The 25,587-nt window shown below is 41.4% G+C and overlaps 1 protein-coding gene across 1 annotated transcript in view; it reads right to left on the bottom strand.

The window, feature by feature from the left end:
* Btbd9 (BTB domain containing 9) overlaps positions 1–25,587 on the bottom strand; it is a 365,934-nt gene that overhangs the window by 317,833 nt on the left and 22,514 nt on the right. Inside the window, exons 2-3 of the mRNA XM_057794462.1 lie at positions 2,319–2,530; positions 360–723 (exon numbers count right to left, since the gene is read on the bottom strand). Coding sequence (XP_057650445.1) covers positions 360–723; positions 2,319–2,503 — 549 coding nt within the window. The 5' untranslated portion in view covers positions 2,504–2,530. The remainder of the gene's footprint in view (positions 1–359; positions 724–2,318; positions 2,531–25,587) is intronic.

Below are 25,587 nucleotides of genomic sequence, written 5' to 3'. Positions count from 1 at the left end.
CTGCTATATCCCAGCTCCAAAGATTCTTTCCTTTTGTCAAAAGAGAATTCCTAGTTATATTCTATATCAGAGAAAAACACAACCAAAAAGCGATGTGCAATACAAAAAAAAATAAACTTACGTCATATTAAAATCAAGATCAGTCTCTTCTGCACATAAAACTTACCAGATAAACCTTGGAAAGGGGAAGCAAAATGGAACCAATAGCCTTTAAGAACTAGAGTCCCAGAAGCCAGGAGCAAGTGCTAGACCAGATTACTTCTTTGAGACCAAGGACCTTTATCTTTGATTCTAAGACCACTGTGGTGTGGTCACTGTGTAAGGACACGCAGAGAAATCAAAGGCAGAGCAGAACACACCTTGGAAAGGGAGAGGAAGCCTTCACTGGCAAGCACCTCCTGAGCATTTCTGTCCATGAACATGCAGCACATACAAGTTAACTTGGGCAGTGAGTAGAGACTGGCAACATCAAAAGTCATACAGACATTCTGGATGTTAAGGATGGTGCAGAGATACTCAGAGGTAGAATCCTCCAGCTCTGGAAATCCATATTTATGAGCCAGGCTCAAAAAATCCAGCAGCACCTCCTCCTTCTCATCTGTCAGTGTCGCCCGCCCAGTGTAGATGTATCTGAGCAGCATTGTGAATGCTTCTGCAGTGGTGTCCTGGAGAGGGATTTCGGCTTCAGGCTGAGACTCTCGCATCCCACCATATAGTAATGCTCTGCACACCAGAGAAGAAACAGTTGGAGAACCTCAAATACCATTTGCTACAAAATACATGTAAAAATGGCTATCAATACTATACACGTATAATAAATTTGCTTAATGATATAAAGATTCAGGTGGAGAATGCAAGTGATTGTAAATAGTTTCTTTTACAAAATTTAAAAACCATTTTGAATATCATAAACAACTGAGCTAAATGAGGTGCCCTGAGAACGCAAAATTACATGGAAAGTTGGAAGTCATCATTTGAGAGGAACAATGAGTCAATATAAAGATGTTAAAGTTTAGAAAGTAAAACTCTACAGGAAAATGATGAGATAAACACTAATGGGGCCTCTGACTGCTGCAAAGCGAGAAAACAGGTTCTGTCATGCAGTGTTTTAAGGGGCTATGTAAATGGACCCCTTCTTTTAGCAAAATAATTTAGTAATACAGTTACTCAAATCTGCAATGTACATACACTAAGACTCAGCAATTGTTCTTTTAAGACCCAACTAGAGAAAAATATAATTCATTTAACGATATATAGGAATGAATACTTAAACACTGGAAAAAAATCAAAATGTCAAGATGAACAAGGCTGAAACACTGTGGCACACACACATTTTATGTCACCACTAGGAAGATCAATAGAGATCAGTATGTGCTAGCTAGGAGACATCTACCTTGGTTCTTTCCGGGTAATGAGTGAAGGGGGTTCAAAGCTTACTGTGAAAAGTTCCCTCTTGTATAGCTAGTATGCCCTTGCCAGGGAACAGATAAGATCTGGTGACAAGACTTAGTCAGGACTCCCCCCAACTACTGCCAGTTAATTTTGCTTTGCACAAGAATAGTGTTATCAATGAGAATCTGACAGTTTCGGTGGTAGCATGGTTTAAGCCCAAGTGAGTGACAAATACTACGAAGGTTCAATATCCAGAAGCACATATGTCAATGAGTAAAGGGAATGTATTCCATTAGCTCAATACCATCCTCAAGTTTCTGAAAATGTTTGGATTTCTTTTTTTAAAAAATATACTGATCATATGACATTCACATACAGGTGGGGGTTTTTTTTTGTTTTGTTTTTTGGGTTTTTTGTTTTGTTTTTGCCCAATTGCTTTTTAAGGAGAGTAAAATATACAGTATTCAGAAATAGAAGTTCGATTATTAAAAAGGGTCTTTAAAAAGTACATTCAGACCTTCAAGAAGAGTTAACTGGTACTGTCTGGCCCACTTAGCCTTCTAACCCCTTACTTCTAAGCTGGCTCCTAAAGAAAAGGTAATTCTCAGAAAGTAACAAATCCATAAAGATAAAATTCTTTCAGACATGTACTAAAGGACTCAACTTGTTATACATAAGTTACATATTTTTATTTTCTTCTTTGTTTGCAAAACAAGGTTTCTCTGTGTAACCCCAGCTGACCTGGAACTCACTCTGTAGACCAGGCTGGCCTTGACTCAAGAAATCCGCCTGCCTCTGCCCCCGAGTACTGAGATTAAAGGTGTGTGCAAATACTACCTGGTTCATATTTTCATAGAAAACACTCGTGTTTCCCATGGATGACTTAAATCTAAAAAAGGAAAAGAAAAACCACATTACACACTTACCGAAAATACTGGCACCTAGCTGCTAAAATTACCCTGTGGGCAGGAAACCGCTTCTTTTCCACAACAAATGTGACATCGCCATATTCTTCACCAATCAACAAGGCACCAATGTGCTCAGACAGAATGTGCACGTGGTCGATTTCCCCCACTGCAGTAAAGGGGCGAAGAGGGTGGCTGTTACTCATCGTGTGGAACAGATGATAGTCACTGACCTGTCACACAGAGGAAGAGCATGGGTTAGTGAGGAAAGGGTGCAGACACAGAAAACCACACTCCATCAGCCAACCAAACTTTACCCCAGAGTTCATCAGCAATTTTTTTTTTTTTGAAACAATCTTCAACTGTGTAATATAGGCTGGCTTAAAAGTCACTGTAGTTCAAGCTATCCCAGCACTCACCCTCCTCCCACCTCAGTCCAAAGTGTCAAAGGTTTCCATTTTATTTTATGTCATTATTATTATTTTGTTTGTTTTTGTTGTTTGAGACAGGATTTCTGTGTGTGTAGCCCTGGCTGTCCTGAAACTCACTCTGTAGACCAGGCTGACTTCAAACTCACAGACGGGATGCCTGTCTCTGCCTCTTGAATGCTAGTATTAACAGCATCCATCGCCACCACCCAGATGGTTTCCTTTTAATTAATCTGCTTATTCTAAGAAGCAATTCAACCTTTTTTAACTAACTCCACAACCTTCACTGCCTCCTCACACTAGGAAAGCAGAAATGCTTGGAGCCATCGCAATCTAGACACACAGGCTTTGTGCCAAACAGCCCCTTATGGAAAAGAGAGCCAGCCAGCAGAGAGGGCCTACACTGACCACAGGCACCTCATGGGAAGGAGAGCCAGCCAGCAGAGAGGGCCTACCCTGACCACAGGCTGATTCTGCAAGGCTGGATACAGCTACACCCAGGAAAAGTCTTTCAAGTACAGATTTGGGAATAAATTACAGACTAAATTTAATATTTCATGTAAGTGATTTTGGTCTGAAACCACCTTAAATAACTTATAGAAAACAATCTTCTGTGGTCACGAAAGTGACTTACTTTATTAATAAAAATTTACAGAAACATCACAGCGCTCTTCCAAAATGAGAATCCATCTGGTATAGTCTCTAAACTGCTACTTCCCAGCCTGGTGAAGTGCCGTGAACTAATACCACCACACTCAAGAGGTCGAGGCAAGATTATGGGTTCAAGGGTATCATGAGCTACATAGTAAGACTTCTATTTCATACTTGTGACTCTAATGATCAGGTTGATGGCAAATACCAGAATATCACTATATTTATAGGCACTTCCTTGCCTTTATGTGCAGTCTGTCTATAAAAATAAATGAAAATCAAGGGGCTGGAGTCTGAGTAACATACTCAAAAGGGAAGTTAAGACTTAGGAAGCTAGAGCTGCTCTTAAGTCTTTATTTGTAAGCACGCCTTTTCAGACGTAAGAACTCAGATATGTGAGGCTCTTCACTAGCATTCAGACCCCCAGGTAGAAGAGGTGCCTGGTGCCTCAGAAGTAGTTTCTACACTGCACAGAGACCAGGGAAACTGAGCCAATAACAGTCTTCACTGAACCCTCACCATCTTCAGCAGTCTGTCTTAACCAGCATTAAAGGCTGAAGGTCTCTTATCTTCAAACTTCCACCCCAGATCTGTTACTAGCAAGGTGTACAAAGTCTGTCTCCTATGTCTACAGGGAAACCTTCATGAGCAAAGCTCTTCAGCCGCTTGTGGTCACATGACCAGCCCAAAGGGAGACTTACCAACAACAAGAGCTGTGATGAAAGAACATAAAGGATGACTGGCAGCATCCTCCCCTGTTGCCAAAGGGTGGTGGTGTGAATAGACTGGCCCCTGTAAGTTCCGTACTCTTTAATAGCTGGTCCCCAGTCGGTATGGTTTGGGAAGGATTAGGCGTGACATTGTTGGAGGCATGTCACTGGGGGAAGGCTCTCAAGTTTCAAAAGACTGTTCCATTCCCAATGTGCCTGTGCCTACTTACAATCTGTGACGTGGGCTCTCAGCTGTTCCTTCGCCATGCCTTTGCTCCACCATCACCCTAACCCTCTGAACCACAGTCCGATCACATGCTTGCTTTATAAACTGCCTTGCTCAAGGTCTTTCATCACAGCAATGAAAAAGTAACTAGTACACAAAACAAACCCCCTTTCCTCAATTGCAGCTTCCATTTCAAAGAGTCAAAACTTAGCCATCTTCAGTCATTTGTATGAGAAAAAAACAAATTCAGTTTAATAGGACCAACTTGGAAGCATTAGCAACAACAGGAAATGTGTGCTATGACACTTAACAGAGAAGTTGGGCCACTTTCTATAAAAGTTCCATAGCAGTTACTTCAGGCTTTGTGCACCACACAACATTGTCATACATACTCAAGTCTGCCTTAAGAACTAAAAAGAAGGCCTAGGCAAGAAGTAAATGAACGACCATGGCTGCAGTCTAATAAAGCTATTGAAAAAAGAATGGTACGGTGTCTGGGGAATGAACTCATTACAAGCATAAGGGCCTGGGTTCAATCCCCAAAAATCCACATTAAAAATGTTGTCCTCTTTTTTAATGGTTGCTGCCTTTTAAGCTAGGCTGTACTAGTCAGCAACTGCAACTCCAGTGTGGGCAGAAAGAGCAGAAAGAAAGGAAGAAATTCTGTTCCCTCAGGCACTGACTCTTTCAAAGAAACTAAGAGAATTTACCTAAATCTCTGTCCTGCTAAAGAACTCAAGATTCAAAGGCTGAGGTAGAATCTTTCTTCCCAGAGAGGCTGAACAGCAAGCAGCTCACCTGACTCATCTCCCAAGAAGTCCTCCTCGTGCCTTTTCTCGCCGCCCCTCCTTATAAACCCTTCTCCTCCCGGCTGATGCAACCTCCGGACCGCAGGTGAATTTTATTTAATCAAACACATCTTTGCATCATTAAACAAATGTTCTGGAGTATAAACAAAAGTAACACACCTTAAAATAATATTCTACAACACATGGGGGCTGGAGAAATGGCTCAGAGGTTAAGAGCACTGGCTGCTCTTCCAGAGGACCTAGGTTCAATTCCCAGCAACCACATGGCAGCTCACAACTGTAACTCCAGTTCCAGGGGTTCCGATACCTTCACACAGACACACATGCAGGCAAAACACCAGTGCACATGAAATAAAGATAAATAAATCATTTTTTTAAAAAAAGAAGGACATGGGGCTGGAGAGATGGCTCAGCAGTTAAGAGCATTGCCTGCTCTTCCAAAGGTCCTGAGTTCAATTCCCAGCAACCACATGGTGGCTCACAACCATCTGTAATGAGGTCTGGTGCCCTCTTCTGGCTTTCAGGCATACGCGCAGACAGAATATTGTGTACATAATAAATAAATATTTAAAAAAAAAAAAAAAGAAGGACATGATGAACATATATTGTAATCCCAGCACTAGAAGGCAGAAGGCTCTCTGGCCATCCAGTCTAGCCTACTCAGTGAGCTGCAGACCTTTTAGAGTCGTGCTGAAAGAAAGGAAGGGTAAGGAAGAAAAGGTAGATAGCGCTTGAGGATCAATTAAGACCCAAAATTATTCTCTGATCTCTACAGACATAATACACACACACACACACACACACAAAGATACACACATACGGACAGACACACACAGAGATCCTCTCCCTCTCCCCGCACCTACTCTCTCTCATATTTAAAGAGAAAACGGATTTGGTCAAAGGTCACAGTTTGCCATGTGCTCGACTAACGTGATCAAGAGCTCCAGATGAAGGATCAAACAGGGTTTGAGATTTGTTTTCTTTCCTGGTAGTTTATCCCGCTGATATGCAAAGGCCATGGTTGCTTCCTATGTTGGCCAAACTCTGAAAACTACTAGATTCTGACTTCAAACTCCATCCCTCGCAACAGGACTGCTCCATCACTCTGCCACTCCAGATCAGACAGACATTTGCACTGAGAGGAGGCACTGCACGTGGCTCATGAATATCCTCCAGTGTAACATCTCCGAGCATTTATCTAAGTCATGGCCAGGTTTCAGCCCACTGCTAATGACTCTGGCTGAACAATGACTGGTTTTCAGTTAACTAGCTCAGTGGGATATTTACAATTCATCAACTGACAAATCATGAGCATTAATTCTGAATATGTAAATATCTGCCTTAATGGGTTCACCAGATCTTCACTTCTCAATACATATAATTTCACTTTGCTAAATTTACATTTTAATTATGTTTTTCCAAGTGGAAATATAAAGTGAGTAGTGCTGGATACAGAAAACAGCCACTTAGTGTGGAATAAACACAATTTTTATTGGCGTATAGAAATAATTTTAATTAGACCAATGATTCTCAACAAGCTTGCCATACACTGGAACCACACAGGAAGCTCAGAAAAATGGAAATAAGACGATTGAGTCCCACCCTTCAGAGAGTTGTATTTAATTAGTCTGGAAAGGAACACAGAACAGAGTCACCACACTAAAGTGATTCAAATGAGCAGCGTGGAGAGCCACCAGTTTAGACTGCTGTGGGTTCGTGATTTGAATGTGGTCTGTCCTTTGATCACAGAGTCACAGAATCAACAGGTGATGGAATAAGGAGGCAGCAAGGAACCTTTAAGAGGTTAGCCAGCCATTTGGAAGGTCTTAAGGTCACTGAGGACAAAGGGATTAAGGCACTTCTCAAGGGACCCTTTGGCAGTTTTGTCAAGAGTTGCAGCCATAGCAAGCTTGGGTCCACTAAGCTCTCTGGCTCACTGTTTCAAGACATCTTTATTCCCTCCCACATGTGTTCCTATCATTGTAATACCAGCTTGCTTAACATGAGCTCCTGGGCCAACGACAGGACTACGCCCTTGAACTTCCAAAATTATAAGTTAAATAAATCTCTTTTCTTTATAAAGCTAGCCTACTTCAGATATGTCATATAGTTATACAAAGCAAATACTGTTTATATTCCCTAGGTACACAAGTTCAAAAGCAAAATATGTCCAAAAGAAAACAAGTTCTGTCTTAGGTTAAAATTGCTGTGATAAAACACCATAACCAAAAGTAACTTAAGGAGAAATGGGTTTATTTCACCTTACGGTGTACAGTGCATCAAGAAGGGAAGTCAGGGCAGGAACTCCAGGCAAAAACCTGAGCAGGAACTTAAGCGGAGACCATGGAGAAACACTGCTTACAAGCTTCTTCTCCCCAAGACTTGCTCAACCCACCTACTTACTCCATTCAGGACCACCTGCCTAGGACCACCCTCAATGGGCTGGGCCCTCCCACGTCAATGAAGAAAATGCCCTAAAGACTTCCCTCCAGGCTAATCTGATGGAGGCATTTTCTCAATTGAGGGTCCTCTTCCCAGATTTCAGCTTGGGTCAAGCTGGGGGGAGGGGGAGAACTAACCAGGACCAATTCTACTTTGATATTATTGCAAAGAGACAAATAACCAGACTGTATATATATATACGCAGAAAAATATTTTTATCAATAAGCTAGCTTATCTACAAACTGATAGTTTGTGTGTATTTCACATGCATTTTTTTTAAAAAAGCCTACTTTAAAAATTACATGTCAGTATTTTTAAGTCACCAATTTTCACTTGATAAATAATAAAACTGGGGGGAAAGGACTCAAGTTCGTGGGTCTGAGCACTGACATGACAAGCTTCTACTCTCTGCATTATGCTGCATTAGCCACCCATGTCCCTCACACTCAGAACTTGATAATATGAGATAATTTCCACACTCATCACGTGGGTGTATAGAAGATGATTATTTTCTCAAGTTACATCTTATAACTCTGTCACTCTGTCTTTTAATGGTTATTTTGCCCTGCCATATAAAATCAAGACACTTCAGTCATAAAACAAGAGACCATGTAAGGTGACAAGACAGAAAGGGAACCATTGGGAACAGAAGAGTACAATGAGGGAGACAGGAGAGTCTTCATGATCAACGAAAGCCAAGTATAAAATTGCCATAAGGACATAAGGAAGCCTCCTTTTTTATTTTTTTAAAGATTTATTTATTTAGTGTCTACCCAGTATCTACCTGCATGTACACCTGCAGGCCATAAGAGGGCACTACACCTCATTATGGATAGTTATGAGCTACCATGTGGTTGCTGGGAAATGAACTCAGGACCTCTAGGTGAGGGGCCAGTACTCTTACCCTGTGAGCCATCTCTCCAGCCCCCATAAAAAAGCCTCTTACGGTGTATGCTAATTGACAACAAACTGAAACAAATTTAAGAAGAAGTTTTGAAAAATCTGTACAAATACACATTATTATTTAGGCAAACAGTCCCAAAGGCTTAAACTACTTTCCTTTCCCTAACACAAACATCTGCCCTGCGGCAATCCATTTCTCCTCCCCTTAAATCTGGAGTTGGAGTCACTTTAACCAACAAAAACTGAGGTTCCAGGCCTAAGCCTTAGGGAATCTGACAGCATCTACTTTTGTGCCTTTGGGAAACCCTGAGCTGCTCAGGCCACGTGGACAGGCCAGATGGAAGTAAGAGGCCCTGAGATTATTCACAGATGAGTAATGAACCCAGGGGAAATGAAAACCAACATATATTCCCAATCAAGTCCTTCCAACCTGCTCAGTCATCAGCTGGGCTGAATATGTAAGGATGCTCCAACTCGAGCAGGTGCCAAGTGGTCTAAACACAAGCTAGGCCCTGATTAAATTCGTTCAACAGAATTATATTCAATATAAAATGGCTATCTATATAAGCCATTAACTTTTAGAGAACTTTGTTACATAGTATTACATGAGAATTAGTGATTCTAATGGACACTAAGTCAAATGGCAGGATACAAAAATCAATAGGTTTTCTATATGCTAATAATAAAACTGTCAAGAAAAATTCAGAAAAGAAAATCTCATTCATGGTCATCTTGGCCTCCGTGACAGTGGTAGGACCCTGTCAAAGCAACAAGCTATAGAATTGCAAGGGAACAGGCCTCTATGGCATGCCGGTGAAAGACTGTCTAGATTAGATTATCTGACGGGAGAAGGCCCATTCTAAATGTAGGTGGTAACATTCTATGAAATCCCAAATGAATAAAAAGGAAACAGAAAGCTGAGCAGCAGCATTCAAGATATGTACAATGTGGTGATTTGAAAGAAAATGGTTCCCAAAGGGGTGGGTGGCATTATTAGGAGATGTGGCTTTGTTGGAGTGGGTGTGGCCTTATGTCACTGTGGAGGTGAGCTTTGAGGCCTCATTTATGCTCAAGCCACACCCAGTGTCTCAGAGCACTTTCTGTTGCCTGAAAGATGTAGAACACTTGGCTACTTCTCCAGCACCATGACTGCCTGCACACCACCCTGCTCCTTATCATGATGACAACGCACTGATCCTCTGAAACTGTAAACTGCCACCTCAATTAAATGTTTTCCTTCGTAATAGTTGCTGTGGTCACGGTGTCTCTTCACAGTAACAGCAAAGAAAATAATCCCAGCAAGTGACAGAGAGGATCACATGTAGTTTCTGCAAAGCTAAGAAAATAATCAGCAATCTAAAGACACAGCCACAGAGTGGTGGGAAAGCTTCCTAGTGTACAGTCAACAGTGGATAGATCTAGAAACTACTGAGGACTCCCAAACATAGCTACAAAAATCCACGAATCAGCCAATTAGAAGCCAAACTAATGAACTAAACAGACATCTCTCACAAGAAATACAAATAGCCAATACATACTTAGAAGTGGTCAGTATCCTCAGCCATCAGGGAGACACAAATTAAACCTCTACTGACCAAGCAGGAAAAGCTAATATTCAGAAACCAAAGGGACTGGAGAGAGAGCTCGGCGGTTAAGAGCCTGTACTGCTCTTGCAGAGGACCAGAGCCTAAGCTGAGCGGCTCACCACTAAACATGACCCTAGCTTTAGGAGATCCAATGCCCTCTCCTGGCCTCCAGACACCTAATTGCATTCGTATGTACATATCTTCATATAGACACATTCACACAGTCCTAAGTTAAACAAATCTTCTTTAAAACTTCTACTATGCAAGAACTATATCAGGAATCTCTACAACCAGTCCTGGGCTCAATGATTCACTACGAGGTCTCTCATGGCTTAGTCCAGTTAATATTCACTGTCATGGTCTATTGCTGTAAAAGTACACAAAGGAAATTATGCAGGAGCTGGAGAGATGGCTCGTCGATTAAAAACACTTGCTCTTCCAGAGGCCCCAAGTAACACCACATGGCCACTCACAACTACCTGTAATTACCGTTCCAAGAGATCTGATGCCCTCTTCTGGCCTCCATGAGTTATTAGGTAGATACACGGTATACATATATACATGCCAGTAAAACATTCATGTACATAAAATAAACATGTTTTAAAAGAAAGAAAATTATCAGAGAGAATGGATCCATGAGGCAAAGCCTACAGAAAAGTAGGCACAAGCTTCCTGGGATGCTCTCCAAATGGAGTCATATAGCACACGATGACCATCCCCAGCAATGGGCTGGGACAACACCGACAGAAAGTTCCCGACCAAGGAAGTTAGAAACCTCCTGCTTAAAAGTTCCCGGAGTAAGGGGAACACTCTCCATTGCTTGTGGGAGTGAAAACTTATACAGCTACTTTGGAAATCAGTATGGTGGTTTGTAGGGACATAGCCCCACCCATTGGGGGAGTGTTCGCCTCGGGCTAATGTTTACGGATAAATCTGCCGGGCGTGAGCCCAGCAGCCCTTTTTCTTTTGCTCCGCTTTTCCAGTGCTCCGCGGAAACCTGTGGTCCTGTAAGTCTATTTCCTTATTAAAGCTGTATATATCTATATAATCTGTCTACATTCATTTGCGCCACCACAGTGGTTTCTCAGAAAATTGGGAATCAATCTACCTCAAGACCCAGCAATACCACTCTTGGGCATATACCCAAAGGAGGCACATTCACACCACAAGGACATTTGCTCAACTATGTTCATAGCAGCATTATTCAGAATAGCCAGAAATTTCAAACAACCTACATGCCCCTCAACAAAAGAATGAACAAAGAAAATGTGGTCCATTTACACAATGGAGTACTGCTGGTGATAAAAAAAATAAAAAAAAAAAAAAAACAATGACATCCGGAAATTTGTAGGCTAATGGACGGAACTAGAAAAAAAATCCTGAGTGAGGTAACGGAGACCCAGAAAGACAAATATGGAATGTATTCACTATAAGTGGATATTAGATGTAAAGCAAAAGATAACTAACCTATATTCCATGACCCCAGAGAATAATGAGCCTATCTATAGTCCATGACCCTAGAGAAGCTAGGTAACACGGAGAACCCTAAGAGAGACACATGGAACCCCCTGGGAAGAAGAAATAAAATCTCCTGAGAAAATTGGGAGCGGGGGGGGGGGGGAAAGGGATGGCAGAAGGGGAGGGGGAGAGAAGGAAGAAGGAAAGTGGGGAGGAGAACATGAGGCAATGGGATGGCCAAGATGGGGGAAGGGCAGAGAGGGAGAACAAGGAAAAACATACCTTGATTGAGGGAGTCATTATGGGGCTAGCAAGAAATCTAGCACTAGGGAAATTCCCAGGAATCCACAAGGATGACCCCAGCTAAGACCCTAAGCAATAGTGGAGAGGATGCCTGAACTGGCCTTGCCCTGTAATCAGATTGATGACTATACTTGTCTGATGTGGGATTCCCCCCTGTGTATGCTATGAATATGTTTTATTACCATTGGTTGTTTTTTTTTCCTTTTTTTTATTATACTCCATTCTGAACCACTGTTTTGGCCAATGGCTTAGTAAAGTCAGACGGGAAATCTGACAGAGATATAGAAAGTAGGCAGAGTCAGAGAGACACCATGTACCTGTAGAAGAAGACAGAAGCTGGACCCTTACCATTAAGCCACAACCTTGTGCCAATACATAGATTAATAGAAATGGGTTAATTTAAGATGTAAGAGTTAGTTACCAAGAAGCCTGAACTATTGGCCAGTGTTGTAATTAATATAGTCTCTGTATGATTATTTGGGTCAGGGTAGCCAGGAAATGAACAAGCAGACTCTGTTTACACTTGTCATCACAGAAACTTCATTCAGCAACTGACAGAAGCAGATGTAGAGATCCTCAGCTGGCATTGGGCCGAGCTCCCAGAGTCCAGTTGAAGAGAGGGAGGAGCGATGTAATATGAGCAAAGGGGTCAAAAGCATGATGGGATACCACCAGAAACAGCTGACCTGACCTAGTGGGAGCTGACTCCAGACTGACAGTGGGTTAACCTGCATAGGCCAAACTAGGCCCTCTGAATGTGAGCAACAGTTGTGTGGCTGGGGCAATCTACAGGGCCACTGGCAGTGGGACCAGAATTTATCCCTATGTTTGAATTGGTGTTTTGGAGCCCATTCTCTTTGGAGGGATCCCTTGCTCAGCCTAGGTATAGGGCGGAGGGCCTTGGTCCTGACTCAAAGTGATGTGCCAGACTTTGTTGACTCCCCATGGGAAGCCTGACCCTCTCTGAGGAGTGAATGGGGGGTGGGGTGTGTGGAAGGCAGCAAGGGGAAGAGGAGGTGGAGGGATGGAAGAGGGAACTGGGATTGGTATATAAAATGAGAAAAGATTGTCAAAAAAAAGGAAGGAAGGAAGGAAGGAAGGAAGGAAGGAAGGAAGGAAGGAAGGAAGGAAGGAAGGAAGGAAGGAAGAGAAACTCTATGACCAGAGTGCTTAGTGGGCGTTTCCCACATGGGTAGTCCCTGCCTGAAATGAGTGTAAATTCCTGAGTCTCAGAAGAGAGCAGCCAACACAGCTGTTTGGTTTACCCACAGTCAACAACAATCTAAATTGTCAGGTGCTATGGAAGCACCAACCTGGCAAGCAGATTTCTCCAAAGACAGCAGTTCAGGCCTGCTCTGTTCATTCTTCTCTGCAGAGCTGTAGAGATAACAAGAGGACTTAATACCAGCAAAAGCACCGAAAATAGGGGGGCTGGAGAGATGGCTCAGAGATTAAGAGCACTGACTGCTCTTTCAGAGGTCCTGAGTTCAATTCCCAGCAACCACAGGTGGCTTACAGCCATCTATAATGAGACCTGGCACCCCCTTCTGGCTTGCAGGCACACGTGGAAGGAATGCTATACACATAATATAATAAATAAATAAATATTTTTTAAAAAAGCATCGAAAATAAAGTTACCTACTATCTGATAGCCAATTTAATTACTTAATCTTAGAATTAGAGAAAGGGATACCAAAAATAATAATCACCAACTCTATCTGGATGTATCCCCAACCTATATCTTCCCAGTGCCACAGAGCCAAACAACATATGGACAATGTCAAGATTCAGATCATTCTGAAGACATTCATTCTACTCTCATGCATGAGAGAAAAGTGTTTTTTTGTTTTGTTTTGGTTTTTGGTTTTTTTGCCAGTTGTGGCACACACTGTAGGGTATATTTTGGAGGATCACAAGAAAAAGTCCTTTTCTAGCCTGACTGTGGTAGTGCACACCTTTAATCCCAGCACTAGAGAGACAGAGGCAGGTGAATCTCTGTGAGTTTGAGGCCAGCCTGGTCTACAAGAGGACAGGCTTCAAAGCTACAGAGAAACCCTGTCTCGAAAACCAAAAAAAAAAAAAAAAAGAAAGAAAAGAAAAGAAAAAAGTCCTTTTCTAACTTTATCATATGAAATCAACATAACCTTGACATGGAGACATTACCACATCTATATACTCAAACAAGATTAATATTAAAAAATCCTCACAAAGATATTGGAAATAATGAAGTAGAAGAATTCATTACAAAATGAATTAATTACAACATAGAAAATATCCACATAATAAATGCTAAATTAAGTCTTACAACATTCACTTCAAGCTTTTTAAAAATTCTACCTTTATTTATATGTCGGGGCTTGTGCACTTGAGTACAGGTGCCCTCAAAAGGTGCTGGATCCCCGAGAGCTGGAGTTACAGAGAATTGTGAGCTGCCTGATGTGGGTGCTGGGAACTGAACTCAGGTCCTCTGCAAGAGCAGTAAACAGTGTCTGAGCTCTCTCTACAGCCCATAATTACAAACTTGTAATAAAAGTGGTAACTGGTTACAAATAAAAGTATTGTCAGTGATCACACATATCCACACCCTAACAGGTATAAACATCTGGTTAATAAGACACAAGAATATTCAAGTTCAGGAACAAGTCGATAATGTCTACTCTTATCACTATTAACATTTGATAGGACCAAAACTATGCAACTGAGAAAAACAAATGGAAATGGGTTAGGAACAGAAGCAAAATAATCATCACTTGCAGATAACTGCCCACACGAACACACACTTCAAATTTGGAAAAGAAAAAAGTTAAGTGTATAGATTTTATATTTATCATTAGGTTCTCTTTGTGATTGAACCCAAAGTCTCACACAAACTAGGCAAGTTAAAAAAAGTTCACTTTCCATGTATGTATGTGTGTGTGTGTGTGTGTGTGTGTGTATATATATATATATATATATATATATATATATATTCATTCTGAGGAATTACAGTCAAATAGTAGCACCTCAAATATTAATAAAAATGTTATTTATTAATATTATAAATGATTAAAACAAAGAAGTTAAGCACTAATAACAATGAGAAATGTTTGGTTTTAGTCGACTGAACATCATCATCAGGCAAGCACTCTACCACTGAATTACACTCCAGTTCTAAAATACACACCACTGGATGCAAACGCACGCTATGAAACAGTACCACAACCGGGCGGTGGTGTCCGCCTTTAATCCCAGCACTCAAGAGGCAGAGGCAGATAGAGCTCTCAGTTTGAGGCCAACCTGGTTTACAGAGTGAGTTTTAGGACATTCAGAGCTGCACAGAGAAACCCTGTCTCAAAATTACAAAATAAAAAAACAGTACTGCCAGAAAGTTTGTTTTATTAAGTAAGTAAAACATAAACACTGAAAAAAGGCATTATCAAATTACTAAGCACAAGGGCTATCTCTACAAATAAAAACTAAACCCTGAGTGGTGGCAGACTCCCTTGACCCAGCACTTGGAGGGCGTAGGCAGGAAAGTCAGGAATTCAAGGTCATCCTCAGCTAGGAAGGGAGTTTGAGGGCAGTCCACATAAAAACTAGGTAACATGGCACAAGAGTAGGGTGGCCTTGGGGACTGTCTCCATCTGGTACATCCCAACTTGAGATCTTCCCTTCCAGTGTGAGGACAGACTTCCTCCTCAGATGTCTGTGATCTGACTGACTCCTTCCTAATTACAGCCCTGCAGTCTTGATTCCCACAAGATGAGGTGGGCTTAATTTATTCCTCTCACTTCCTCCTCAAGGTGGTGGAAAGGCAGGGCAACAAGGGCTTAGTTTAGGAGAGGACAAAAAAATGTCCCAACCAGGAATGTATCTTCCATGGCACCTTATCCAATTATTAACTGAGAGGTACTGGATCCTTGTGTGAATTTTACATTAGTAGGGATAATAAATGGATACTATTGTTCTTAGTTGGCTTTCATTACTTCAAAAGCATCAATTATCAAAATAAGGCTAGTCAGCGGTGCTAAAATATGATGGGTACTGCCTGTTTGCTATGCAGGAAGAATCCCACACCCATCTTTTTCTCACCAAAATAATAAACAATGTCCATCAGCGAAATGAGATCACCATATGCAGCTCATAGCTGTGTCCTGTTATAAATGCCTCTTAGAGAAGGAAGAAATGAAGTTGGCCTGAATACCCATTTCCTTACCTAAAGCCACACTTCCAAGCAGTGGTTGGCAAGCCTTAATTTAAGGGCTATTCTCACTTCTATAATTAAGTCTATCCTTCAGTATTTTGTGAAGAAATAACCAAAGCGGATCCACAAAGTGGAGATGAGATGCCAGTGAGTCCTTGAGCCCTGTGCGTCTCCCCTGGGAGCTCTCTCCACCCTGCACATTTCCTGACTGAAAGGCCTTTATGGGGAAAAAGACCTTCTGCTCTTTAATTGCAAAATATAAATGATCTTTCTCAGGGGAAAGAGATGGCATTTACAAGCATATGGTTTAGCAATTTCTTTCTGCTCTTGGTACCTATGTGGTATGTAATTTGAAGTAGGATTCCTTAAACTTTAAATTAATAGCGCTCAGGGAGTCAACTATGCCCTGTCTGCATCTTAAACACTCTCACAGAGGACCCCAGTCTACCTTCTCACCAGAAGAGCACGTGACTTCTTCTGATGTATTCACCACTTGTCATTAAGTCTGAAGACCACTCTAGGGGTGTGACCTTCATTCTGAAATCCTGAAAGCCTCGTTCTACAATGGGCACTGAAAAGCAACAAAAGGAAACATGGGGCTCACAAGGCAAGATCCCTGATCTTCTGTTAGGGAAAGACTGAATTCACGTCCATGCTACCTTCAAAGTTGTGGCATTCTGCAATTTTATGTTTGTAAATAAATATCCATAGACATAAGTCATCTTTAACAAACTGCAACTTAACAAAAATCTTTGACTAGATTATTTTATTGAGCATGTGCATAACTCCATTTACTACTCATCACATTGATCCACTTCTTTGTCAAGAAATAAACTAGTTTCTGAATCTGTAGATCATCAACAGAAGATTGTCTGAGCTCTCTTTATAATACAGTCCAGTACTGGATGACAGAAACATACTCTATTCAGATTTAAATAAAAAAAAAAAAAGCCATTTCAACCAGGTGCGGTTAACACACACCTTTAATTCCAGCAGAGGCAGGAAGATCGAGCCAGCCTGGTCTACAGAGTGAGTTCCAGGAAAGCCAAAGCTACACACTAAAACTCTGTCTGGAAACCCCCACAATGCCATTTTCGTGACATCTTTAAGTGCATAAAACCTATCTTTGACTTACTAATATGGGGAAACAACTCATATCTGAATTGCAATGTAAAATCTAGACTAGAATACTATTAACACAAGTATGCTGTAGGGTTATGTAGGGTACACACACACACACACACACGTCATTTATAGTATATATAGTAGGGTTAACTAAACAACCCATAGCAAACTTAAATAATAAGCCCAACAGTACATTATAATAAAAATTAGAATAGGAAGTTCAACTCAGCATACATTAATGAGCATGGCCTTCCCCATCTGTGAAGAACTCTATTTACAGGCGTTCAGATGCAAAACAGGAGCTGGGCAATGGTATTAAACATTATGTAGTTAGCCGGGCGGTGGTGGCGCATGCCTTTAATCCCAGCACTCGGGAGGCAGAGGCAGGCGGATCTCTGGGAGTTCGAGGCCAGCCTGGTCTACAAGAGCTAGTTCCGGGATGGGCACCAAAGCTACAGAGAAACCCTGTCTCGAAAAACCAAAAAAAAAAAAACAAAACAAAACAAAAAAAAAAAAACCATTATGTAGTTGCCGGACTCAGAGAGCAACTAGACTCCTTTATACACTGCAGTAATATACCATTGTAGGCTTAAGAATGCCACATTTCCAGTCTCCCAATGCCTCATTCGATTGGTTACTAGTAAGCTGCCCAAGGATATATATACAATATATGTATATTATATATATGTGTGTGTGTAAAATGTGTGTGTGTGTGAAATGTGTGTGTGTGTGTGTGTGTTTGTGTGTAAAATGAAGGGCTACAACAATGCCCATTAGTTGCCAATATTTTTTGTCAGGGTCTATGGGAGGCCTTGACTCATCTTTTGAAAAATGTTCTTTTAAACTAGGAAATGCTGCAGGCTCCCTCTGGCAATGATAACTAATTCTGTGGTGGCTGAGCAAGGCTGCTGCTTTATTATCCCAGCACAGATAACTAAGACTCTCATGCAAAAAAAAAAAAAAAAAAAAACTAACTCATAATTTGCAATATCATTTTTATTTCTATTCAGTTAAGCCTTCTGAAGTCTGTGGGTCCAACCTCTAATGAAAACAATCCAAATGCTGCAAAACACACACCACAGCATTCAAGAAGGGCATTCTTAGAGTGAGTGCCAGACGACCACACGAGCTGTGTTCCACTGTCTGAAGTGTTCTCACAATTTACACGCTTGCTCTTTCTTTCTTCCCTACCTAACACCTTCAGCTGCTTTAGAAGAGGGGTAGGAATAAAATGCATTAGACTGTCCTACCCTAAGTTCTGAATATTTGCCTGTGCATACAGCCCTCAATGGCCTCCTGAGGTTCCTGCGTTGTGATCGCTCCTCCTGTGACTTCTAATGGGGCAATTCCCCACAGACAAGTGACTTTTATGAGAAGCCACGCATCCCAACTCCAAGAAGCAGCTATCATTTATATGTCTCAGAATTTATATAATTATCTTTTTCTGAACTTTTGGCCTTATTGGTCCCAAGCCCATTGAACACTGTATGAACTGAATGCTACGAGCAGAAAAACATATGCATCTAATGCCAAAAAAAAAAAAACAAAAAAACAAAATAGTCATGAACATGAATGACTGACTATTCATGGCATATTCATGGTCAGAGTTTAGTACTTGTAATAATATTTTAAAACATAGAACAAGTCATTTCTATTTAATTTCTTCAGTGGCAACTTATGGGGCTATAATATTCTTGCAGAGATGTGAATTATATGGTTTTCCTAATTAATAAAGGTTATTACAGCATGAACACCCATTAAAGCAGTAGAATCATCAACTGCAGCAACATAATTTCTTTGTAGCAAAGCTGCTGTGAACACAGGCATTATTATCTGTGTAAAGGAAATTGGCTTTTCATTTGCAGAATATTATAAAATGTTCTACTTTGCATAGTTTTGACTGTAGTTTGCTATCCCCCAATATTAGTACTATTTTCTATAAAATTGTAAAATAAAAAGAAATTAACTGAGAAATTAAATCAAATCTAAAATGCTGATTTGTAAGTTCATTTATGCTATTCTATAACAGAATTTAAAGGAAATGTTTATAATTTACACTAACCTGTTTGTTCTTCTTTCCCCCATATGATCTTGTTTTGTAAGCCCTGTCTTTAATGCCAACTTAGCACCCTCCACTGTGATGAAGAGAATCCATAATATAGTCTTAAAGATGCTACTGAAAACCACGGATAATGGTGACTCGGGTAAGGGGCCACGGAACTCACCACGAACTCTTCCCAAATGCACATTTCCCAAGGGTGTGCGCCTCAGCATATGGGAACAGACAGGCCTAACTCAAGTAACAACTTTCATTCTAGAAACGGAAAAATCTTAGGTTTAAAAAAAGTTTAAGTCCAAAACTTTCTAGAGCCCGTCGGGATCGGGAAAATGGATTTTTTTTTTCTATAAAACTGTCATCCTGCCGGGGGGTGGTGGCACACACCTTTAATCCCAGCACTCGGGAGGCAGAGGCAGGCGGATCTCTGTGAGTTCGAGACCAGCCTGATCTACAAGAGCTAGTTCCAGGACAGGCTCCAAAGCCACAGAGAAACCCTGTCTCGAAAAACCAAAAAAAAAAAAAATAAAATAAAAAAAAGTCACCCTTTCAAGATTTAAACTTGGCCTTACCCCAAATATCCACAAGCCCTCACGAATAAACGTGTGTAATCTGCCTTTTAATCCTCTTCTGTGTGCACGCAACCTTCACTTACACTGGGAGAATTAAAAAAAAAAACCATAAAGATGAGAATAATGCATTTTTTTTCTTGCTGTTTTAGAACAATAACAAATAAGTAAAGGATCTTTTGTATTCTGTGCACTAACGCCCCCAGGACACTACTGAATAATTGATAGGTTTATGATTAGACTGCTATTTTCTGTTGTGAACAGCATTCATAAACCAAACTTAATTCACATCTAATCTTGTATTCTTTCTCTTTTGTCAGGGTCAATATCCCTAGCAAGGCTGATCTGCTTCTTAGAATTTTGCCAGTTGGTTCTTTACCTAACATTATAATCTTCACATGTGACCAGCTCAGCAAGAGAAGCAACTTAGAAAGTCACTAACACAAAATTTTTATTGCATTTATTTTGTGTGAGGAGAGGTGGGTTTGCACACCTGCCAAGGCACACGTGCAAAGCTGGAGGACAACTTGCTGGAGTTGGTTTTCTCCTTCAACCATGTGGGTTCAGTGAGCAAGGACATCTCCATGGCTCCAACACAAATTCTCCTGGTCCATCAGAGGAGGACACCAACAGGACCATGCCTTTATAGGATAAATCTACAACTCAGGCACCAGAGAATTATATTGTCACAGAAGAGAAATGATTAACACAGTGTAGGCAGAATACTTTTTGAAGGTCATTTCTAAGGGAGGGAAAAAGGTAATAAATTTTTAAGTTGTATTAAGTTGGTCTTCATTCCACCGTACTGTTATTATGCATTTGAAAAACATAAACAACCATCAATGCAGCAGCAGAAATGCTGTGACAGACAGATGCTGCCGACAGACAAATGTGGGTTTCCTGTTCAGAGCTTAGACATGAAGACGCTTACGTGTTTCTTGGCAAACGGTGGGATCAGCTGCTGCTGAAGAAATTAAGAGCCACACAATATCCTCTGATGTACCCACGAATAAACCTAAAGTAATCCATACAGCTGTGATCGAGTTAGGGTTTAAATAATGGAAGGGTTGGCTTTTATGGCTAGTAAGTAAAAGATGTTTTATAGAAAAAGGATGGCAAGGTCAAGAGGCTGGTGGCATGGAGAAAAACCCTGTGACCAAGAGGATGTTTGAGTGACAACAGAAGAGAACCAGAGACAGATACACAGTGGTGGAGCATCCTATACAAAATGTGTCTGGGGGCGGGAGAGACAGCTCAGTGGTTGCGAGAGCACACTGCTCTTTCAGAAGAGCCAACCCTGGTTCTCAGCACCAACACCACTTCTAACTCTGGCTCCTGGGGAATACGCCGTCTCTGGCCTGGGCAGGTAGCTGTGCGCACTTGTACTCTTCTCTCCTCCTCCCTCTTGCTCTCCATATTTTCAAGCCTCCAAGTGTCTACCTTGAGTAGAGGCCAGGGTATACCAGGCTACGTTTTGTGGTCCAAGTTCTGAAACTGTAATTAAACCATTATAAAGTATAGTGCTGGAAGTACAAACTGCTTCTTGGAGCTAAGCTCTGAACAGTATCAGAAGTTTCTATACAAATTTTTATGACCCAACAACTGTGTTTCTAGGACTTTTTAAAGCTATCCATGGGGGCTGGAGAGATGGCTCAGAGGTTAAGAGCATTGCCTGCTCTTCCAAAGGTCCTGAGTTCAATTCCCAGCCACCACATGGTTGCTCACAGCCATCTGTAATGGGGTCTTGTGCCCTCTTCTGGCCTGCAGGCATACACACAGACAGAATATTGTATGCATAATAAATAAATATTAAAAAAAATTTTTTAAAAAAAGCTATCGATTAGTTCTAAGTTTAAGAAGCTAGGGAAAAGATAAGTAAGAGTGAAGTGAAATAAGACGCATTTACTAATAAGAATGCAATAACTAACCGACATGGTGGCACACCTTAATTTCAGCGCTCCAGAGGCAGAGGCAGGAGAATCTCCGAGTTCAAAGCCAGCCTGGTCTACACAGTGAGTTCCAGGATAGCACCAGGGCTACATAATGAGACTTAGTCCCCAAGATAGATAGATAGATAGATAGATAGATAGATAGATAGATAGATACATACATACATACATACATACATACATACATACATACATACATACAAAAGAATATTGTTTGCTTGTTTTGGTCTTGCTTTTTGCAGTACTCTCTGCTGGAGCACTAGCCCAAGCTCTGCACAATCTGACCTAACCGAAGGAAGTAACATGAGAAGGCTTCAGGACAATAGAACCCATTTATGTAAGCATGTTTATTTATGTGAATCTATTTTACATACATGTATATGCGCATATGTATTCATATAAAGATACTATATATATATATATTTTACTGAATTAGTTCAACCCATATTTTGATACCTGGTATGTATACCTAAATATAGACTTAGCTACTTAAGTAAACAGAGATATTAAAAAGGACCTGAAAAACACATAACACACTGTTAATAGCAGAGAAAGGGGAAAGTGAGCAACTAGGAAACTTTGTTTAAATCCAATATATTTCTGAAGTGCCTCTTTTTGAAATAATAGACTGGACTTTTATATAAATAAAGTTTAATTTCTTTCAAAATGTCAACTAAGGTAATAAGTTTATCAAAAGGATTTGTTTGTTTGTTTGTTTTTTAAAAGAAATATAGGGGACCAGCAAGATGGCTCAGAAGATAAAACCACTTGTCTCCAAGCCTAACAACCAAGTAGGATCCTGGTATCTACATGGTAGAGAATCAACTTTTATGAGCTCTCCTCTGACCTCCACATGTACAGTTGTGCGCCCACGCACACACACGCACACAGTATAAATATCGACAACAGATACTTACAACTTGTACATGAAGAGAAGAATCCAGTGAGAGTTGAAGGAACCCTGATACTGACAGTATTGTCTTAAGACACACTTTTAAGAATTAGCTAAATGTATCCAAATTGCTACCCTTGAAAGGCAAGAACCACCTGCTTCTTGCAAATACAATGAAGTGTACAATGTAAATCAGCCGCACAAGATGGAGGCTGTCGACACTCCACCCTAGAGAAAGGCAGCCTCATAAGGCCCACCCTTTTCCAAGACTTTATAGGTGGGCAGGTTGCTGGGTAGGGAAGGACTCACAAGGCTCTACCCTTCTCCATGCAGATCTATAGGCAGCTAACGGTTCCTTCAATGGTAGGGCCCCTGGTAAGTTACCTACACTCCTATAAGCAACCCTAATTAAACTCATTGGTTTGCAAAACAAACAAAGGAAAGAAGAAAGTAGACGGGAATAAGTTGGGAAAACAAAGGAGATCATGGGGAGTAGGACGGGCACTACAGAGAGTAAGCGGGGGGTGGGCATGTTCAAAATACATTATTATGCATCTATGTCACAATGTACCCCTTATGTATATGTGACTAAACATACATATAAATAATTTTAATATCTTAGCTATTTAAACTAAATGCTTTAAGCAGTTTTCCATGGGGCTGGAGAGAGGGCTTTGGTTCCCAACACAACATCATATAGCTCACAACCATGCATAATTCTAGCTCCAGGCAATCCTGCACATCTTCTGACCCCTGCCTACCCACTGTATACACACACAAAGGCACACACACGAAATAAGTATGTTTTACAGTGAAAGTGAAGAAGGTTTCCTTTCCCCTAATCTGTCAGCCCTGCTCCTGGTGGCTACTCTAAAACAAACCGTACTAAACTGCACACCCTTAGTACAATCCCACGCTTTCTTTTCATACAAAAGTACTTTACCACTGTGCAGTGCTTTCCGGGTGCTCTGAGGCTACAGATACTTGCGGCAGAACGTGAGCAGCCCTTAACCACATGTACCCGAGTCAGCCTAGCCTTACAATCTCAGTCCAGTACCGCACCACTTTCCCATCCACAAAAATCCAAAACTCCTGCTCTTATCTTTCATAGGACAGAAGCCGGTGGCTCTCTTCATAATGTACATCATTTAGTTTGGGGTAAGCCTATGTGGTTATTTATAGTGGGTTAAGGCCTCTGGGAAGAAACTGCGTAAGAATAAAAGAAACTGTTCATACAGCTCAGTTCTAGGAACAACTGCTTCTCAACAAGCATTCAATAACCTGATGATGGCTCACTACACTATGAGCTAAGACCAGGGGACGCTAAAAGAGGAGGTGACAGTGACCCCTAAATACCAAGAGTTCATATCTCTCGTCACATAGGTTTCCTAAAGCTCATAAGACCGAAGATAACTAACCATTCTTCCCCAAGGAACTCCGTCCACTATGAACAAAAGATGACATTTCAACTCTAAGATACTCAGTTGGGAAGTCTTTCCCATAGAAACTGCTGGAGTGGTGGGTGGCCCACAAATGCCTATCTATTCCTAAGGTGTCTATGGGACGCAGTCCTGTGGAAACAAAGCATGCCAAGCAATACTTAGTTTGGAAGGGAAAAACACCTTAGCAGCTTCAAGGTGATACGAGCGCAAACTTCTCCACGGGCCCCATCTCCACCCCAATTGCAGTCAGGAAATGGGGACTGGAGTTTGGGTGGGGGTCACCCCCAGGAGTTTTATGCTGCCTTTTCTCTATCAATACCTAATCTTCTGGCTTTCCCATAGGCTTCCCCCACTTTGGATGACTTCTCTAATGAGTAATATCTGACTTCTGTCCCCAAAGCTGCATTGACAGTAGTCCTCGTAGTACCCGCAGCTACTGAGCACCTGAAATGTGGCTACTCCAATGTAAACACTGGCTAAATTATATATATATATATATATATATATATATATATATATATATATATATCGCCAAGACTTGACAAAGCATTTTTATTCAGTAGATGTTAAAACACCATTTTAGATTTGAAGACGCCAGTTTCATTAGGCTTCCTCAATTCATCTCACCAAGTCCCCAGCGCATTCTCCTTGGCATGGCTCCTGGGGCATCTGAAGCAGACACAGGGTTTGCACTTGCAGCTCACACATCTCTGGAGGCAGCAGAGCTTTAGAACAAGGTATCAGACAGCATCAAAAGTCAGACTGTCTGGGTTCAAGTCATGGCAGCACCATTTACTATGATGTAGTCTTGGACATATTACTTAACCTCCTCCTAAACCTCCCTTTTAGAATATTCTTTATAAAAACAGTTGTGTCTGTGTATGGGGTGGGGCGCATGTGCCATGGCACACACAGTGGAAGTGAAGAACCACTTCGTGGAGTCAGTTCTCTCCTTCCACCTTTCCTTGGGCTCCAGGGACAGAATAAAGACTGTCAAACCTGGGTGACAAACACTCCACCTGCTGAGCCACCTCACTGGCCTAAACCCCCCTCCTGTTTTCTACAGTGTAGGTAACAGAAAACACGACCTTCCCAGCACACAAACCTCACACACTACTGTGATGACCACCACCACAGTAGCACATGATGAAGAAAAGGACACAGCTAGGTGCAAAGATGGACAGCAGAAACCAACACTGGTAACTCGGGGTTGATGAAGCAACCTAGAGAACAGGTCCACTTACACACATACACACACACACTGGAACCTGAGTGTTTCCAGGGCATTTCCTTTGCACATAACTCAAAAAATATAAGCAACCCGAGGCAGAGGAATCAACTGCTGTCCCACAGTAGTGTAATAAACGGGCCTTAGCCTGGACCCCGGACAACTAGAGCCTACAGTAACCTCACTTACAAATAAAAGGGCTTCAAGTTTTCTGAGATCCATTCCACCTGTGAATGCTCTCAGCTCCTCCCAAGCAAGATGCCAAGCAATGACTGACTACTGTGCCCCCACAAGAGAATATCCACTGCAGCACTGATTTTGCCAACCCAT

This window comes from Chionomys nivalis, chromosome 19, assembly GCF_950005125.1.
Source record: "Chionomys nivalis chromosome 19, mChiNiv1.1, whole genome shotgun sequence".
NCBI classification, from domain to species: domain Eukaryota; kingdom Metazoa; phylum Chordata; class Mammalia; order Rodentia; family Cricetidae; genus Chionomys; species Chionomys nivalis.
Note: the sequence above shows the minus strand (reverse complement) of the source record. Positions and strands in the feature narration are given on the sequence as shown.